This window comes from Macaca thibetana, chromosome 6, assembly GCF_024542745.1.
Source record: "Macaca thibetana thibetana isolate TM-01 chromosome 6, ASM2454274v1, whole genome shotgun sequence".
Lineage (NCBI taxonomy): Eukaryota > Metazoa > Chordata > Mammalia > Primates > Cercopithecidae > Macaca > Macaca thibetana.
Window position 1 is genome coordinate 21,578,128 of NC_065583.1, and position 20,828 is coordinate 21,598,955.

Here is a 20,828-nt window from a genome sequence, read left to right on the forward strand (position 1 = left end):
TCCCCTATCTATTTGAGTACTCTGCAGACTGCCCTTGTAATACTTGGAGCTTTTAATTAAAAAATTAGCCAATGCCATACAGTAAATGAAATCAAATACATTTTAATATAATAGCTACCAAATACTTTGCCCACCTACTGTGTTCTAGACCCTATGGTATAAGCACTCATGATTATGTATTATTTAATCTTGCTAAAAATTCTATCAAGATTGTTGACTACAATTTGAAAATACAAAAAGTTCTGAAAACTGGACTTTTTTTGTTTCTTTTTTGGTGATAAAACCTAACCTGACCTGCAGTGATGTAAGGCTATTTTCCCTATTTATCCATCCCATTTAGTATGCTTTCATTTTATTTCAGTGCTGAAACATTAAATGCTTGATAATGGCATGCTTATTATCTCCTGAAAATCAGAAAAATTGTGAATTCTGAAGCCTGTCTACCACTTCAGGATTCAGACAAGAGCGTGCACGCCTGTTAGCTCCCTCACTCTCTTGGTGGAGAAGTTAAGTAACTTAATAAAATGAGGGGAGACTGTGGTTAAGAACCTGACTTCGGGCCACTTCCTGGATACATATACTGGCTCTACTGGGAGAGCCACTGGATCGCCTTCCTTGGGAAGGTCACTTTCCGTTTCTGTGCTTTAGTTTCTTCAGCTATAAAATAGGGACAGTAATAGTACTTTACTAATAGGTTTGCTGTGGTGATTAAATCAATTAATGTAATTACACATTTAGAATAATGCCTTGTATATAGCAAGTGCTATATAAGTATTAACTATTATTACTTTTTTTTTTCTTTTTCTTTTTTTTTTTTTTTTTTTGAGACGGAGTCTCGCTCTGTCCCCCATGCTGGAGCATAGTGGCCGGATCTCAGCTCACTGCAAGCTCCGCCTCCCGGGTTTACGCCATTCTCCTGCCTCAGCCTCCCGAGTAGCTGGGACTACAGGCGCCCGCCACCTCGCCCGGCTAGTTTTTTGTATTTTTTTTTAGTAGAGACGGGGTTTCACTGTGTTAGCCAGGATGGTCTTGATCTCCTGACCTCGTGATCCGCCCGTCTCGGCCTCCCAAAGTGCTGGGATTACAGGCTTGAGCCACCGCGCCCGGCCTACTTTTTTTTTTTCTTGAGATGGAGCTTTGCTCTTGTTGCCCAGGCTGGAGTGCAATGGCATGATCTCAGCTCACTGCAGTCTCCGCTTCCCGGGTTCAAATGATTCTCCTGCCTCAGTCTCCTGAGTAGCTGGGATTACAGGCATGTGCCACCATGCCCAGCTAATGTTTTGTATGTTTCTCTATGTTGGTCAGGCTGGTCTCAAACTCCTAACCTCAGGTTATCCGCCTGCTCTGGCCTCCCAAAGTGCTGGGATTACAGGTGTGAGCCACTGTGCCCAGCCAAACTATTACTACTTTTATGAACTAGATGCTAAGTGGCAGAACTCTTAATAGGATGAATGTGACAGTAGTTTTTTCTTTTTATTTATTTTTTTGAGATGGAGTCTCACCTAGTTGCCCGACTGGAATACAGTGGCGTGATCTTGGCTCACTGCAACCTCTGCCTCCTGGGGTCAAGAGATTCTCCTGCCTCAGCTTCCCGAGCAGCTGGGACTGCAGGTGTGCACCACCATGCCTGGCTAATTTTTTTGTATTTTCAGTAAAGAAGGAGTTGTACCATGTTGGCCAGGCTGGTCTCGAACTCCTAACCTCAAGTGATCCTCTTGCCTTGGCCTGTCAAAGTGCTGGGCTCACAGGTGTTAGCCACTGTGCCTGACCGACAGTAGCTTTTGAAGTCACTTAACATGGGTTTGCTTTTGAATATCCACTGAACCTGCATCCTGTTATACTGTGGCCTACAGTTTAATAGGAGCATCTTTAAAATGCTTTGAAAGGATCTGTGGAAGTTTCAGATAATACCTGTGAAGCGTTACTTTCCCTTTTTTTATTTTTTTGAGACGGAGTCTCACTCTGTCGCCCAAGCTGGAGTGCAGTGGCGCTATCTTGGCTCACTGTAAGCTCTGCCTCCTGGTTTCACGCCATTCCCCTGCCTCAGCCTCCTGAGTAGCTGGGACTACAGCCGCCCGCTACCAGGCCCGTCTGATTTTTTTTTTTTGTATTTTTAGTAGAGATGGGGTTTCACCATGTTAGCCAAGATGGTCTCGATATCCTGACCTTGTGATCCGCCCGCCTTGGCCTCCCAAAGTGCTGGGATTACAGGTGTGAGCTACCACACCCGGCCTACTTTCCCCTTTTAATTTGGAAGAATGACAAAATTTTACTAGGGAATGAGGTAACAGTTGCTTGTACAGTGGAGGGTGGGGGTGTTTCTTAATCTTTTTTCTCATTAGCACCTGGAGCTGATGGCTTATGAGGAAATTGTTACAGTCTTTTAGTAGGTAAGTTTTGTCCCTACAGTCCCCTTCTGGCATGCTTGCTTTTCTTTTTTCCGTTTTTCTTCTTTATTTTTTGAAAAGGAGTCTCTGTCGCTCAGGCTGGAGTGCAGTGGTGTGATCTCGGTTCACTGCAACCTCTGCTTCCCAGGTTCAGGTGATTCTCCTGCCTCAGCCTCCCGAGTAGCTGGGACTACAGGCGTATGCCAGTATGCCTGGCTAATTTTTTATATTTTTAGTAGAAACAGGGTTTCACCATGTTAGCCAGGTTGGTCTCCATCTCCTGACCTCGTGATCCACCCGCCTTGGCCTCCCAAAATGCTGGGATTACAGCTGTGAGCCACTGCGCCCAGCCTGTTCTTTTTTTTTTCCTCCCTTAGAGACAGGGTCTCTGTTGCCCAGGCTGGAGTGTAGTGGCATGATCATAGCTTACTGCATCCTTGAACTCCTGGTCTCAAGTGATTCTCCTGCCTCAGCCTTCTGAATAGTAGGGACTACAGGCCTGTGCCGCCACACCTGGTTAATTGTTTTATTTTTAGTAATGACAATGTCTTGAACATCTAGGCTCAAACAATACTCCTGCTTTGGCCTCCAGCAGTGCTTGGATTACAGGGATGAGCCACAGCGCCTGGCCACCAGTATGCTTTCTAAACATTATGGAAAAGGGCTCATATTTGAGAATATAATGGAAAGGAAATTATTTTTGTGTTCTTCTTTGTAATTTTTAAATGATGGGATCAGACTAGAATAGCTGTGCTTAAGTTTTTATTTATTTATTTATTTTTTTGAGATAGAATCTCTCTCTGTCGCCCAGGCTGGAGTGCAGTGGCGTGATCTCGGCTCACTGCAAACTCTGCCTCCCAGTTTCAAGCAATTCTCCTGCACCAGCCTCATGAGTAGCTGGGATTATAGGCACCCACCATGACACCCGGCTAATTTTTTTGTATTTTTAATAGAAACGGGTTTTGCTATGTTGGCCAGGCTGGTCTTGAACTCCTGACTTCAGGTGATCCACCCACCTCGGCCTCCCAAAGTGCTAGGATTACAGGTGTGAGCCACCGTGCCTGGCCATGTTTTTAACAAAGTAATTTAGACACATTTAATCACATCACTAGACAGAAGACTTCGCTAGTCTCTCTCTCTCTTTTTTTTTTTTTTTTTGAGGCAAAGTCACGCTCTGTCATCCAGCCTGGAGTGCAGTGGTGCCATCATGGCTCACTTCAGGCTTGACCTTCTGGGCTCAAGCGATCCTTTCACCTCATCCTCCCAAGTAGTTGGGACCATAGATGTGTGTCACCACACTCAGCTAATTTTTTAAAGAGACAGGGTCTGCCTATGTGGCCTAGGCTGATCTCAAAATTCCTGGCCTCAGGTGATCCTCCTGCCTCAGCCTCCTAAAGTGCTAGGATTATAGGCATGAGCCATCACTATCACTCTCAGCCAGTCTCCTCTTATTCTTTTTTAGTTTTTTTTTTTTTTTTTTTTTTGAGACAGAGACTCACTGTGTTGCCCAGGCTGGAGTGTAGTGGTGCATCTCAGGTCACTGCAACCTCTGCCTCCCAGGTTCATGCGATTCCCCTGTCTCAGCCTCCTGAGTAGATGGGATTATGGATGCACACTGCCAGGCCCGGTTAATTTTTTTGTATATTTAGTAGAGGTGGGGTTTCACCACATTGGCCAGGCTGGTCTTGAACTCCTGGTCTCAAGTGATCCACCCACCTTGACCTCCCAAAGTGTGAGATTACAGGCGTGAGCTACTGCTCCCATCTAGCCTTCTTAAGAGACTGGTTGTTCTCCATCTATCACACTCTTAAACTGACAGCCCTCTCCACTCAGGTATGCTCACCAACATGCCCTCCTCTTTTTCTGCCAGTGGATCACCTTTATTTTATTGCTTATTTAAGCCTCTGAATCCTTAGTAATATTCAGAATGGATAACTAGTCTTCACCATTTACCACTGTCTGTTTTGCTCTTCACTTAATCTGCTTGAGCCTTTCTAGTTCCCATTCCCTGCAAAGCCCATTTCCTGATCACTAATCCACGGTGATTTCTTGCCTTCTGAAGACTGTAACCTCATTTAGTATTGACTGGTATATTCTGGTCTCACCTACTGAAGCTGTGACCTAGGGTTGAGACTGTTTTATACCATCAGACCAGTTAGCATACTTGTTTTTTAAGCATTTTATTTATTTTTAAGAGATGGGGGTCTCACTATGTTTCATATAGAGTTATGCTTAGTGATAATTGAGGTGAATTTGCTGGCATTTGCACTTAAGTGGGATAGATTTTCTTTTTTGTGTGCTTTCTTTGCATAGAAGTATTGGTGGAACTAAGTAAACTGAATTCATGCTTTTTACTTTTTTAGCTTCTTATTTTTAGATAATTTAAAACATAGCAGGGAATTCTTGTAAACTCTTTCTAGAGAGAGTCATTTGTAACATTTTGCCACATTTAATTTGTCATTCTCTATGTAAATAAATTTGTTTCCTGAACTGTTTGAGGCTGAGTTGAAGACATCATTCTCCTTTACTTATGCTTGAGCATTTCTTTTCTAAGATCAAAGGAAAACTGTAGCCACAGTATAGTTTTCAAATTAAAGAAACATTGATAGAATACTTTACTTTGTATCTTATGTTTCATTATTTCTTCAATTTTTCCAATAGAAATTTCCTTCAATGTGTTTTTTCTTCTCTAGTAAATGATTATGTATTACATTTACTTGCAATATAATTATGTAGCAATTATGTAATAAGGACTGTTCCTCAATTTGGATTTGCCAGATATTACTCCTGAGAGGGTTAGGTTACGCAGGCAATGTTGTGTTCTCGGGAACACCACATCTTCAGGCCTATGATAGCCATGTGCCCTCATTGGCAATGTAAACTTTGATTCTCTCTCAGGTTAGGGTGTTGTACTGTTTCTCCACTATGTAATTACTGTTTCCCTTGCACTAATAATTCTTTACTGTGCCAATGTATTGCTTCTCATAAAACTTTCCTCTCTACATTTAGCTAGATACACATTTTTTTTCATTGTTTCATATTTTAATTTTTTACTTAATTTTGAGATCAGGTCTTGCTATGTTGCCCAGGCTGGACTTAATTAAACTCCTGGCCTCAAGTGATCAGCCTCTTGAGTAGCTAGTATTACAGGCTTGAGCCACCGTGCTTAGCTGCATTTTTTTTTGTTTTTTTTTTTGAGGTGGAGTCTCGCCTGGTTGCCCAGGTTGGAGGGCAGTGGTGCGATCTGTAAATTCCACCTCCCAGGTTCAAGTGATTCTCCTGCTTCAGCCTCCCAAGTAGCTGGGATTACAGGTGTCTGTCACCACCCCTGGGTAATTTTTTGTATTTTTAGTAAAGACGCAATTTCACCATGTTGGCCAGGCTGGTCTTGAACTCCTGACCTCAGGTGATCCACCTGCCTTGGCCTCCCAAAGTGCTGGGATTACAAGCATGAACCACTACACTTGGCCGCATTTGTTTTTTTGGATACCAGATTTCACTCTTATTGCCCAGGCTGGAGTGCAATGGTGTGATCTTGGCCCACTGCAACCTCTGCCTCCTGGGTTCAAGTGATTTCCCTGCCTCAGCCTCCCAAGTAGCTGGGATTACAGGCGCATGCCACCAAGCCCGGCTACTTTTTGTATTTTTAGTAGAGACAGGGTTTTGCCATGTTGGCTAGGCTGGTCTTAAACTCCTGACCTCAGGTGATCGCCTGCCTTGGCCTCCCAAAGTGCTGGGATTACAGGCGTGAGCCACCATGGCCAGCCATGCATTTTTTTTTTTTTTAAATGGTTGGTTCTTTCTGTGTTGCCCAGGATGGCCTCGAACTCTGGTTCAAGTGATCCTTCTGTTTTAGCCTCCTAAATACCTTGGACTATGGGCATGCCTACCTTAGATACACATTTTTAAAAGGTTTTTGAAATTGTAAAAAAAAAAAAATAACAAAATGTATTTTAACCATTAAGGATACAGTTCAATAGTATTAAGTACATTCACATTGTTGTGAAACAGATCTCCAGAAGTTTTTCATCTTGCAAAACTAAAATTCAATAGTTTTTAAACAACAGCTTCCCATTTCTCCTTTTCCACCTGCTATAAACTATTCTACTTTCTGCTTCTGTGAATTTGACTACTTTAGATACTTCTCATGTAAGTGGATTCATACAGTATCTTTTTATGATTGGCTTACTTAATGTCCTCAAGACTTATTCATGTTGTAGCATGTGCTACATGAAAAAAAACTTCCTTTTTTTTTTTTTTTTTTTTGAGACAGAGTCTTACTCTGTCACCCCAGCTGGAGTGCAGTGGCATGATCTCTTTTCACTGCAACCTCTGCCTCCTGGGTTCACACAGTTTTTGTGCCTCAACTTCCCAAGTAGCTGGGATTACAGGCATGCACCACCATGCTCCACTAATTTTGTATTTTTAGTAGAGACAGGGTTTCACCATGTTGGCCAGGCTGGGGTCTTGAACTCCTGACATCAAGCAGTCTGCCTGCTTCAGGCTCCCAGAATGCTGGTATTATAGGTGTGAGCCACCACACCTGGTCTATGATTTCAGCCTTTTTAAGACTGAAAATACTATTTTGTATAATATATTTGTATATCTATATATCTCTGTCTAGCTCACACTTTGTTGTCCTTTCATATGTCAGTAGACAGTTGGGTTGCTTCCACCTTCTACCTTTTTGGCTAATATCTCTTTGAGATCCTGCTTACAATTCTTTTGGATATGTACCCAGAAGTGGGATTCCTGGATTGTATTATAATTCCATTTTTAATTTTTTGTGGTAAAATTTTCTTTTTTCTTTTTTTTTTTTTTTTTTTTTTGAGACGGAGTCTTGCTCTGTCACCCAGGCTGGAGTGCAGTGGCCGGATCTCAGCTCACTGCAAGCTCCTCCTCTCGGGTTCACGCCATTCTCCTGCCTCAGCCTCCTGAGTAGCTGGGACTACAGGCACCCGCCACTTCGCCCGGCTAGTTTTTTTTGTATTTTTTAGTAGAGACGGGGTTTCACCGTGTTAGCCAGGATGGTCTCGATCTCCTGACCTCGTGATCCGCCCGTCTCGGCCTCCCAAAGTGCTGGGATTACAGGCTTGAGCCACCGTGCCCGGCCTGTGGTAAAATTTTCTTTTGCATTTAGCTGTTTCATTTTTTTCTCAGGTTAAACTTTGACATCGTAACCAGTCTTACAAAGAGATGAAATATGAACCACAAGAAGCTTGCTTCAGTTTTACCTCTTCTGTGATTTAGTCTGCTGCTGTTTGTAAGGCAAGGTAGTTTCTAAAATCATTGGCTCAAAATAAAAAGTGAATCTGGGTATTATTTTATTTTTTCTTTTTCCTTTTTCTGTAGAGATACCATCTGGATATGTTGACCAGGCTGGTCTTGAACTCCTGACCTGAGGCTATCCTCCTGTCTTGGCCTCCCAAAGTGCAGGCATGAGCCACCATTCCTGCTCATGGCCTTTTTTTGTTTTGTTTTTGAGACAGGGTCTCTGTCACCCAGGCTGGAGTGCAGTGGTGCAATCATGGCTCAAGCGATTCTCCCACCTCAGCCTCCCAAGTAGCTGTGACTGCAGGCATGTGCCACCACGCCTAGCTAATTTTTATTTATTTTTATTATTATTTTGAGAATGGAGTCTCACTCTGTCGCCCAGGCTAGAGTGCATGCAGTGGTGCGATATTTTGACTCACTGCAGCCACTGTCTCCCAGGGCTGTTCTCCTGCCTCAGCCTCCCCAGTAGCTGGGACTATAGGTGTGCACCACCATGCCTTGCTCATTTTTGTATTTTTAGTAGAGATAGGGTTTCACCATGTTAGCCGGGCTGGTCTTGAACTCCTGACCTCAGGTGATCCGCCTGCCTTGGCCTCCCAAAGTGCTGGGATTACAGGTGTGAGCCACTGTGCCCGGCAACACAAAGTAACTATTAAACCCTAGTGTTCTTCCCCCTTAAAATTTTGACACTGGCCAGGTGCAGTGGCTCACGCCTGTAATCCTAATACTTTGGGAGGCCAAGGAGGGTCGATCAGTTGAGGCCAAGAGTTTGAGACCAGCCTGGCCAACATGGCGAAACTCCATCTCTACTAAAAATACAAAAGTTAGCTGGGCATGGTGGCACACACCCACTTGGGAGGCGAAGGCATGAGAATTGCTTAAACCCAGGAGGGGGAGGTTGTGGTGAGCTGAAATCAGGCCTCTGCGCTCTAGCCTGGGTGACAGAGTGAGACTCTGTCTCCGAAAAAAAAAACCAAAAAAACACTTTTTTTTTGGCACTTATTCCTAAATTATTAAGAAGATATTTAGTTTAAAAGAATTTTGAGGCCGACTGTGGTGGCTCACACCTCTAATCCCAGCACTGTGGAAGGCAGGCTGATTGAGCCCAGGAGTTCAAGACTAACTCTGGACAACATAGGGAGACCGCTTCTCTATTAAATTAAAAATAATTTTTTTTGTTGAATAACATTCACAGAAAGTTTTATTTTCAAAGAATTACAGATTTGCAGACAGTTGCAATATTTTTAATTAAGCCATAATACCTGAATTGTTTTACTTTAGAATCTTTGGGTAGTAGTTAAAGACTGAAAGTGGATAAGGGTTAGGAGTCACTAATACATTAACACATGCCTTTATGCTGTACAAAGTGGGTAGAGGATCTTATTACTCAACTTTTTGGGAGTATTTGTAGAAAGTTCTTTTGGAAAACTTAAAGGATACCAGTCAGCCTTTCACCTGAACACTTACTCAATAAAATCTTGGTGAGCAGTCACATGAGACATAAATGTCTTCCCTTAGGAAAAGCTAAAGCCAAGGTGCTTGCTAAAATACCAGATCCCAGTTCCACTGTAGGAAAGTTTTATGATTTATGTTTTGGGCAGGGCTTAGGAATTTCCACTGCAAACACTCCGAGGATTTGTGATGTATTTTTTCTCAGATTGTACTTGAGGAATTAGGGTTTTATTTTTATTTTTATTTTTTATTTTTTTTTGAGATGGAGTCTTGCCCTGTCACCCAGGCTGGAGTGCTGGAGTGCAGTGGCATGATCTCCGCTCACTGCAACCTCAGCCTTCCCCCGAGTAGCTGGGATTACAGGCGTGCACCACCACGCCTGGCTGATTTTTGTATTTTTAGTAGAGATAGGGTTTCACCATGTTGGTCAGGCTGGGAGAAATTAGGGTTTTTAAGGGACCATAGTTTTGTTTCTGCTTTATATTCTTATCCATATATCCTTATATACATGTATGAAACAGATTCATTGCAGTTACAGATATTTACTTCTACTTTTACACTCTGATTTTATTTTAATCATAGTGTGACCCCTGAAATTGATTTCAAAATTAGTGTCTCCATCCTTAGTTTGGTAACACTGCCTTAGGTATTATCTGTGTAAGGGCGACAGCAGGATTACTGAGATGAAGCGATCCCCATTTCTTCTTAAAGTGATTTATCTTTTTGGTCCTTTGAGGATGTTTTATTATTATTTAGATACATTTTTCTGCTTTGCTAGGCATTCACTACCCACACACAATTACCAGTTTTATTTCCCCTTTTCCCCCTTTTTGTAGTTTTCACTACAGTTTTCACTCATCGTTATACAATTAGGTGCTTCTTCCCTATGTTATTAAAAGCGTTTAACACTTGGGTATTTTGTATGCTTATGTGGGAACAGCAAAGAAGAAAAACAATCCAGTTGCGAAATAGTAACATTCTTACTGAACTTCATAAAGATAAACATATCAGATTCCATTACTTGATATAAACAGCTGTAAAGTAATTGGCGGGCCATACTTGCATTGAGAGTATGAATTAAATATATGGGAAGGACCCTAAACTCTAGCAAAATTGGCTTGTTGCAGTGGCTCTCGCCTGTAATCCTAGCACTGTGGGAGGCTGAGGCTGGTGGATCACTTGAGGCCAGAAGTTCAAAACCAGCCCGGCCAACATGGTGAAACCCCATCTACTAAAAATATAAAAATTAGCCTGGTGTGATGGCATGCGCCTGTAATCCTAGCTACTCAAGTGGCTGAGACATGAGAACAGCTTGAACCCAGGAGGCGGAGGTTGCAGTGAGCTGAGGTTGCGCCACTGCACTCCAGCCTGGGCGACAGTGAGTGTCTGTCTCAAAAAAACAAAACAACCCCCCCCCCCACCAAAGAAACCTCTAGTAAATTATTAGGTGTTTTTTGTTTTTGTATTTGTTTTATTTCTTTTTATTTTATTTGAGATGGAGTCTCTCTCTGTCTCCAGGCTGGAGTACAGTGGTGTGATCTCGGCTCACTGCGACCTCCGCCTCCCAGGTTCAAGCAATTCTCCCAAGTAGTTGGGACTACAGGTGCGTGCCATCACACCCAGCTCATTTTTGTATTTTTAGTAGAGACGGGTTTTCACCATGTTGGCCAGGCTGGTCTCGAACTCCTGACCTCAGGCCTCCCAAAGTGTTGGGATTACAGGCGTGAGTCACTGACCCTGGCCTTTTTTTTTTTTTTTTTTTTTTTGAGACAAAGTCTTACTCAGTTGCTCAAGCTGGAGTGCAATAGCGCGAACATTGCTCACTGAAGCCTTGACCTCCCGGGCTCAAGCAATCCTCCCACCTCAGCCTCCCAAGTAGCTGGGATCACAGGTACACACCCCCATACCAGGCTAATTTTTCTATTTGTAGAGACATGGAGTCTTCCTGTGTTGCCCAGGCTGGTCTGAAACTCCTGGACTCAAGCAATTTGCCCACCTCACCCTCTCAAAGTGTTAGGATTACAGACGTGAGCCACTGCATCAGGCTTTAGGTTATTAGTTTGAAAATAAGATTAAATCACTTACATGAAGCAAATTAAATAAAGTAAATTTTAGCCAAGGAAAATGGCTGCCGTGTATTGACTTACTGATCTTTATCTGAATCCTTTAAGGTTGGAAATAGTGTTTTATTTTACACATGCAAAAATGAGTTTAGAGGATACAAACAGTTGATAAAGATAGCTGTGAAAATTCACCTCAAACATTAAGGTAAGTATGGTTTAGTTAGTCCTAATAAAAGGAAGGGAGCTGGATATGGTGGCAGGTGCCTGTAGTTCCAGCTACTCGGGAGGCTGAGGTGAGAGGATTGCTTGAGTTCAAGAGGTTGATGCTGCAGTGATCCATGATTGCACCACTGCATTCCAGCCTGAGTGATAGAGTGAGACTCTGTCTCTATAAAAAAATTTTATAAATCAATAAGAGGAAGGGCACTTCTCTTCATTCAGCTATTGAAACATCATGTGAATGTGTGATGGAGGCAAAATGATGCCTTCTTATGAGTTAGAAAATGTTATTGTTAATGTAAGTAGTGGTATTACATCAAATAAGTCACATTGTTTATGTTGGTTCTACATTAAAACACAAGAAGCACCTCTTTTGTCCTGTCATCTTTTGAAAAAGTGGTTAATGAGCTCCTGTGTACTGTGTAAGAAAGCGTTAAATGCTTAAAGTTACTTTGAGTTAAGTAGTCAGGAAGCAAACACTTGGTTACCAGAAGTTAGAATGGAGAAAGCAGCTTTCTGTGCAGTCTGATACAATAGGAGGGTACCTTTCCTTTTTGGACTAGCCGAGACCTAATCTTTTCCTACCGTAGGTAAAAAAGCCTTTCCTTTTTATGTTTTGTAAGTATTTGCTGTAAGTTATTGGTTTGTGGTAGCCAAGCTAACAAAGACTTTGGGGAAAAAAGTATTCAGGTGCTAGAATAGTATCTGGTGTATGCTGGCTCTTTGTAAATCCTGCCCGCGTTTAGGTTTGTCCGCAGCTGTTAGTACCTAATATCAGGAGTTCTTCCTAGCAAAGGTATTCTGAACCTTTTTGGGAGCATAAGGACATTTCTGGCTGGACACGGTGGCTCACATCTGTAATCCCAGCACTTTGGGAGGCTGAGGCGGGCAGACTGCTTGAGCTCAGTCATTCAAGACTGGCCTGGACAACATAGTGAAACCCTGTCTCTACAAAAAATACTAAAATTAGCCAGTCATGGTGACATGTGTCTGTGGTCCCAGCTACATGGGAGGCTGAGATGGGAGGATTGCTTGAGCCTAGGAGGTCGAGGCTGCAGTGAGCTGTGATTGTACCACTGCACTGCACCCTGGATGACCGAGTGAGATCCTGTCTTTTTTTTTTTTTTTTTTTTTTTTTAACATTTTGGAGAATCTGGACACTGAAGATTTGTAATGTAGAAAAACAGACATATTTAACATTGGCATCTAGTTTTGTAGGTTCCGCGTGACTGACTACCCGAAGCCAATCTTTGGGTTTAGGTCTAAGCTCTTTGCCTTACAGGACTGGCATTACAGTTGTATTGTATTAGATACTGTTGGAATCAAGTAGTGCATACAGTCAACATGCTAACATATATGCTGAAATTATTTGGTAGCGTGATTTGATTTTATGTGAAGAAAACTTAGTATAGCAAGTTTATTTTAAGATTTATTTTAAGGATCAGGTTCTTGGTATTCAGCCCAGGCACGTTAAAACACTGTTATTTCTAACTCTATCAAATAAGGTTATTAAAAACTGAGAATTTTAAAGATTTGTATTAGGTACTGTGGTGTGCAAACAGGGTCTGGACCCGTAACAGTTTTCAAATCAGTTTAATGGGTCTGACTAGCCTTAAAACAAATGAAGTAGACCAGAGTAGAAAAGAAATTATGTATCACAAAATACACAGTTAAGTACTTGGTGAAACTTTTGCTTAAGTTTGTGTATTTATGTATATATGGATGCATGTATACATTCATAAGTGTTTTTATTGGATTGCAGTGCAAATATATTTCTTAATATGAGATGATTTAAAAAGTTAGAAAGCCACAGCTCTGTAACTTTTTGCTTCGGAAGTAGTTTGAGTATCTGAGTTCTTGATATTTTTGTGTTTTGGGAGACAGAATAGGTAACTAGTTAGGATGCAAGAGTAGAAGAGCAACTTTCTTTGAATCTTCAGTGATTAACCGATAAAGTTGAGATGGGATTTTACTCATTAAATAGCTTTGGATAGTTAAGGCTGAATTTGCTTTGTGGAAGTTTTGAAAGCTGTTATAACCAGAGGAAGAAATATATGTGTGTTTCACAAAAGTTGTAGTTGCATTTACTGAAAATGTTGTATATGGTTCAGTGAATGAAATATATGTGATGCTTAACATAAAGCTGTCTGAGAAAACATTCTTTCTGATTCAGTACTGGAAATACCTATTTTAAGTATAGTCAACTATTCTTGCATTGCTTAGGGCAGCTGTTTGTTTTTACCAAAAATGTAGGACCTAAAGAAATGAAGGTCTCTGGACTTTTGGGGGAAGAGATAGTAGATTTTTGTGTTCTTGTCTTTTAATATGAAGTAGTTTTCGGGAAAGGTTATGTAAGTAAGCATCAGGTGTTGTTTACGTTTAAGAAATTGAATTACAGATGTTAACTTAATGTCTTCTTTTTTTCTTCCATTTCTTTCAAAGGTTTGGGCCCCATGGTATCCCTGTGACAGTATTTCCCAAAAGGGAATATAAGGATAAACCAGAAGCCATGCAGCTCCAAAGTAATACATTCCAAGAAGGGACAGAAGTCAAGTGTGAAGCAAATGGTGCTGTTCCTGATGACCCTTCTCCTGTCCCGCATCCCGAGCTGAGTTTGGCTGAAAGCCTGTGGACTTCCAAACCACCACCTCTCTTCCATGAAGGAGCACCTTATCCTCCCCCTTTGTTTATCAGGGACACATATAACCAATCAATACCTCAGCCACCTCCTCGGAAAATTAAGCGACCCAAACGAAAAATGTACAGGGAAGAACCCACTTCAATAATGAATGCTATTAAACTACGACCCAGGCAAGTTCTGTGTGATAAATGTAAAAACAGTGTTGTTGCTGAAAAAAAGGAAATTAGAAAAGGTAGTAGTGCAAGTGACTCTTCTAAATATGAAGATAAAAAACGGAGAAATGAAAGTGTAACTACTGTGAACAAAAAACTGAAAACTGACCATAAAGTGGATGGGAAAAACCAAAATGAAAGCCAGAAAAGAAATGCTGTGGTTAAGGTTTCAAATATTGCTCACAGCAGAGGCAGAGTCGTAAAAGTTTCTGCTCAGGCAAATACATCAAAAGCTCAGTTAAGTACTAAAAAAGTTCTCCAGAGTAAGAACATGGATCATGTGAAAGCTCGGGAAGTGTTAAAAATTGCCAAAGAAAAGGCACAAAAGAAGCAAAATGAAACCTCTACTTCCAAAAATGCACATTCAAAAGTCCATTTCACACGTCGATATCAGAATCCTAGCTCAGGTTCCCTTCCACCCCGGGTTCGTTTAAAACCACAGAGGTACAGGAATGAAGAAAATGACTCTTCTCTGAAGACAGGACTTGAGAAAATGCGGAGTGGCAAGATGGCACCCAAGCCCCAGTCTCGCTGCACCTCTACCCGCTCAGCAGGTGAGGCCCCTTCAGAAAATCAGAGTCCCTCAAAAGGCCCTGAAGAGGCCAGCAGTGAGGTTCAGGACACAAATGAAGTGCATGTGCCTGGTGAGCAGGATGAACCACAGACATTGGGCAAAAAGGGCAGCAAAAACAATATCTCTGTTTATATGACCCTAAATCAAAAGAAATCTGACTCCTCCAGTGCTTCAGTGTGTAGCATTGATAGCACAGATGATTTGAAATCTTCCAACTCTGAGTGTAGTTCTTCTGAAAGCTTTGATTTTCCTCCAGGCAGTATGCATGCACCTTCCACCTCCTCCACTTCCTCCTCTTCAAAGGAAGAGAAAAAGCTCAGTAATTCCTTGAAAATGAAAGTCTTTTCCAAAAACGTCTCTAAATGCGTCACACCAGATGGCAGGACCATATGTGTAGGGGACATTGTTTGGGCCAAGATATATGGCTTCCCTTGGTGGCCAGCCCGTATTCTTACTATAACTGTGAGCCGGAAAGATAACGGCCTTTTAGTCCGACAGGAGGCCCGTATTTCATGGTTTGGGTCTCCAACAACATCTTTCCTTGCTCTTTCACAACTCTCCCCCTTTTTAGAAAACTTCCAGTCACGCTTTAATAAGAAGAGAAAGGGCCTGTATCGCAAGGCTATCACAGAGGCAGCTAAGGCTGCCAAGCAGCTGACCCCCGAAGTGCGGGCTTTGTTGACACAGTTTGAAACGTGAACATGGACAGTAAGGTAGGCAAGACCATTGGAAGTCACCACAGATTTTCTAGTCTAGTTAGGAATAATTTCTACGAAATAGCTTGGCCGGATTGGAGAGAGAAGTTGCACTCAGTTGGCTGGCTTTTTAATACTTACCTTATAGCCATTTTTAGACTGAGAAGCTTAAACTCAACATATAATCAAATTTTGTGTTAAGGAAATGAGATTTTAGCAGTATTTTTCAGTTTTGAAGTTCAAAACCATCCCAAGGCATAGGAGCCATAGCCTCAACTGAAATTGAATTTTTGTAGGGACTGTTAATTGCCATTTGTACCTAATACTGTATATATACACATATATATACATATATATATGAAATATAGCCTGTCACTGTGTGACACAGGTTGCATATTTGGGATTGCAGTAAGGGCTTGGTGAGCTGGGGGAATAGTGTGGATATTTAATGACTACTTGTTTTTTAAATAATGAACACTTAGCCTTATGCGCATAATGGTGTAAAAGTTAGGTGGTTAGGTGTTTGATAAACAGATGCTTGCTATTCAGTTACAGACTGGGGAAATAGCCCAGTGTTTGGGATTAAAACTGTCAAGACTGGATAGGTGTTAGTCATCACTGTCTTTCGTCTGGTGGGGATTTAATAAATACTTTCAAGCTTCTGGTTTGGGAGTTTAGATAGGTTTGATTTTGGATTTGTAAATAGTTGATTGCTAAATTTGGTCAGATTTCTCCTGACTGGCTGTTCCTAAATTCTTAGGATATGTCCCAGTAAAATTACACTTTGTGAATTAATTGTCATATGTGTAATTGTTGCATTTTGGATGTACCTAATTTGATAATTAAAACAAAATAATTTCCGTTTAAGGTATCTGTTTGCAGGTCAGAAAATGAGAAAATGTAATTGTGTAATGCTTTGAAATGTAAAAAAAAAAAAAAAAAAAAAAACCAAAAAAAACTAAATAAAATCAACTAAATCCAAATTATTTGTGTGTGTTTCTCAAAAAGCTTTGAAAAATTTCAAGATGGTAGAAAATTATTCTTTGTAAGAGTGTTTAGAAGAGATGAAAAAATCAAACTTTTATTTTGCTATTTGCCCTATCAGGGAGTATATTATCTGAGATAAGAAAACTTCAAATAATGAGAGATGAATCAGTATATTCTCAAAATAAGATTTTATAGTATAGAGGTTTGATAATGCTTTTAGATTTGATACCTCCTTCCTGCCAATTTCTCATAAATGTGTGAATTTTAATTTTTAGCCTTAATATTTCATCACATGCTTCCTTTTTTTACATTTGGGTAATTACAACCGGTCTCTTCTGTTTGGTTTTCTGCCTCATATATCACTGCTTTTGGGGCTAGTAACTTAGCTTACTATTTTTCTACATGGTCCATCTGTCCCTAAGATTTGATTTCTTATTTTCCATTTTTAGCTTTGTATTAGTAGTGAGAAATATATCTGATTTGCTGTGGAGGCAAGTTTATCTCAAGATTTTTAAAGTTGCTTTCATACGTTTTGTGTCTTAACAACTTTTGGATATCTAATTTCAATACTTTTAGAAATTTAAAAGTGTTAGCAGTTTTTGTGGATTTCTAAATCCAATTTGAAATAGTTATGGAACGCATAATGAAAAGATTAATGGAGGTTGAAAATCAATAGTCTTGTCAGCTTTCTTAAGGTAATGAACTGGTTACGAATTTCTGCAAAAGCAAGTGGAATTTCTTCTGGGGAACTCAATGCTTTTTGATTATTATGAACACACAATTTAAAAACATGTTTCACTTGAGTAGAACATATTCTTTCCTGCAAACAGAAACAACTATACTTAAAAAAAAAAATTCTTTGATTGAAATTCACAGTGTGGTTGAGAAGTTATAAGGAACTATCCTAAAAGATTTTCCAAGTATTTGTTTCAGATTAATGAACTTGTTAATTCAGGTGTTTTTAAAAGTTTGAAATCTAAAGTTCAGAAAGACTTAAAAATCACCAAAACATGTAATTCCAAGGCTGTGTGTAATGATCCGGGTGAGTTTTATCTTAACAGTGGTTTGAAGTGGACATTACTAATATGGTCAAGTGCTTGGTAAATGTGCTCTTGTGGCATAAACCAAATTTGATTTGTTTCAGAAGCCATGGGGAAAGAGAAGAAAGGAAAAAAAATCATGATTGTTGAATATAAAATAACATTCAGTTTTGTAGAACACACCTTTGAGGAAAAGGTTGAGCATATCACAAATGATATTATGCCAAATGACCCCTTTGCTTTAAACTGGCAGTCTGGCATATTTCATTTGTAGTTTCATTAGGGGAGCAAGTTTTAAAGAATCTCTCTAATCTTAAATGTATATTCTAAACTCTAATAGCTGAATATTAAAAACTTTTGTTCCAATGGAAATGTCTTAGATACATTTGTCCAGTATCTACTGCAGATGGAGATATAGTTGAATTGGGTAGTTACAGCCACTTTATATTTCTCTTTGAAATGATAAAAGGCACTTATTCTTGATATGGAGATAACAGAAGTGGGTATTTTTTTTCCCTTTGCAGTGGGAGTAAACTGGCTTAGACCAAATCTGCGGCTTAAGTAACGGTCGTGGCTAAAACAAAGGATTGGCAAGGGGAGAAACCAAGTGAAGGAAGAGTTGTGAAAGCTAAGAATGTCTTTATTTCTGGAAATTCTCAGAAATGTAAAGCATCAGAGTATTTTTCCCTTTTTACTTTCTAGAATTTATAGACCAGGAAGCTGACTAATCATTTGGAAGGAACATCCATTCAACTCTCATTTACAGATGTGGAACCAAAGACCACAAACAATTATCTGTGAGAGGCCAGGTGCGGTGGCTCATTCCCATATTCCTTGAAGTTTGGAAGGCCAAGGTGGGATGATTGCTTGAGGCCCGGAGTTGGAGACCAGTCTGGACAACATAGACCCCTGTCCCCCCTGCCATCTCTGCAGAAAAATAAAAACTTAGCCCGGCATGGTGGTGCACACCTATAGTCCCAGCTATTCGCCTGTATCCTAGCTACTTGGGAGGCTAAGATGGCTTGAGCTCAGGAGTTGGAGGCTGCAGTGAGCTATGATCACACCACTGCACTCTGGTCTAGGCAAGAGTGAGACCCTGTCTCTGAAAAAAACCCTATACATCAGTGAGGTAGAGAAAGTGGGATTCACTAGTCTGAAGCCTTTTTGTATGACTTGGTGGTGTGTCCCCAGATGGTTTTGATGGGGAAGAAATCTGTAAATAGTAACTGTAGATTGGTACTAAGTTGAAAAAGCAGGAATTTTGATGTGATAACAGACTGGAGGCAAAGAACAGGGAACTGATACTAAAATCAACTAAATGAATATATCTTCATTAGTGAGCCAGAGTATCTAAATTGCAAAATATTAAATTGAGTTACACTCCTATTTAAGCAGGTTGTACTTTTCTAAAAATTGGTTATGTTGAAAAGGTCACAAGTCTGTAGAATAACTGAATTGGGAATTGGAAATACCTTAAGTCTGTAATTTGTATCTAAAATTAGGTTTTCCCTTTGAAGTTGGGAATTTTCTATGGTCTGTGCTGCATGCTTTCACTTTTATTAGTACTTACAGCTGAAGAGATGGGCAGATGTCTAGAAAAATTAATGTTTTGATTCAGGAATTTGTGCCTAGTGATGGCCTCCAATAGGGAATTTTCCAGAGAGAATGAAGACTCATTTTCTAAGTTGAGGCAAATGTAGTTTTTGTTTTGGTATTGTTCTTATATTACAGCTATTAAAACAATCTCTTAAAAAATGCCAGATATGGCCAGGCACGGTGGCTCATGCTTGTAATCCCAGCACTTTGGGAGGCTGAGGCAGGTGGATCACCTGAGGTCAGGAGTTCAAGACTAGCCTGGCCAACATGGCAAAACCTTGTCTCTACTAAACCCCGTCTCTACTAAAAACACAAAAATTAGCTGTGCATGGTGGCATATGCCTGTAATCCCAGCTACTTGGGAGGCTGAGCTAGGAGAATTGCTTGAACCCAGGAGGCGGAGGTTGCACTCCAGCCTGGGTGACAGAGTGAGACTCTGTCTCAAAAAACAAAACAAAAAACATGCTGGGGCCGGGCGCGGTGGCTCAAGCCTGTAATCCCAGCACTTTGGGAGGCCGAGGCGGGCGGATCACAAGGTCAGGAGATCGAGACCACAGTGAAACCCCGTCTCTACTAAAAATACAAAAAATTAGCCGGGCGCGGTGGCGGGCGCCTGTAGTCCCAGCTACTCAGGAGGCTGAGGCAGGAGAATGGCGGGAACCCGGGAGGCGGAGCTTGCAGTGAGCCGAGATCGCGCCACTGCACTCCAGCCTGGGCAACAGGGTGAGACTCCGTCTCAAAAAAAAAAAAAAAAAAAAAAAAAAAAAAAAAAAAACAAAAAAAAACCATGCTGGATGTAAGGGAATTCAGAAACAGGATGCCATGCCAATTTCCAGGAGAAAATAAAACGGCGAGGGTGCATTAGTTACTTTTACCTGGTTCTGATTTAGTTAATAGGCCCTTCATATTCCAGATATACAGTTTGTGTAGATTTACTGTATTCCTTCATTCAACAAATGAACAGGATTAAAAAATGAAAGCATTAGCTAATAGTAATATGCTTTGTTGTGCCATTTTCAATGAAGGAATAGGAAGTTTAAAGTCACAGTGATATAGCTGATCTGTGTATTTTTAGTTTTCCAGGGTATTTTGGTGTCATTACCATGGATAATTGACACTAACATAAGATAAACAACTCTTTGTCTTATCTTTACTCAAGTAAGAAACCTAACATTTATAGATCCAAACAGGTTTTTTTTTTTGCCTTTCCTTGTGGCATTGTGTGGAAATCACTTTCTCCTTGTTATATTAATGGAGCACTGTGATCTTTTTGTGTGGTATTTGAAAAATTGTGGTTAAATAGATGTAAAATTTATCATCTTAATCATTTTTAATTATACAGTTCTATGGCATTAAATGCATTCACAATGTTGTTCAACCATCACCACCTTCCATCTGTAATTTGGTTTTGATAGAAATCTTTTAAATTTGGGATGGCATTTTCTAGAAGGTGTTGGAAATTAAGTTATAAGAGTGTTTTTCTTGGTCAGTGGTGTGATTGGAATATGCTGCTGGCATTGCCCCACTTCCAGGATTCCTTCCTGATCAATCTGTAGTCCTATACAAGGAAATGACTGTAGCTTACAGTGCTAATTGGTGCCCCCCCCCAACTTTTTTTTTTGAGATAGGGTCGCACTCTGTCGCCCAGGCTGGAATGCAGTTGCGAGATCACAGCCTTGACTTCCTGG

General features: G+C 40.7%; 1 protein-coding gene across 12 annotated transcripts in view; it reads left to right on the forward strand.

Moving 5' to 3' along the window:
- The window catches only part of PWWP2A (PWWP domain containing 2A), a 64,819-nt gene that overhangs the window by 16,017 nt on the left and 27,974 nt on the right, over window positions 1-20,828 (forward strand). For 4 of the 12 annotated variants that reach the window (XR_007726696.1, XM_050794776.1, XM_050794782.1 and 1 more), the window contains exon 2: window positions 13,838-14,802. Coding sequence is in view for 9 of the 12 variants with exons in the window: in XM_050794776.1 (XP_050650733.1) it covers window positions 13,838-14,802 (965 nt within the window). In the remaining 3 variants the exon portion in view is untranslated. The other 8 variants (XM_050794773.1, XM_050794777.1, XM_050794779.1 and 5 more) reach the window with 4 other exon arrangements.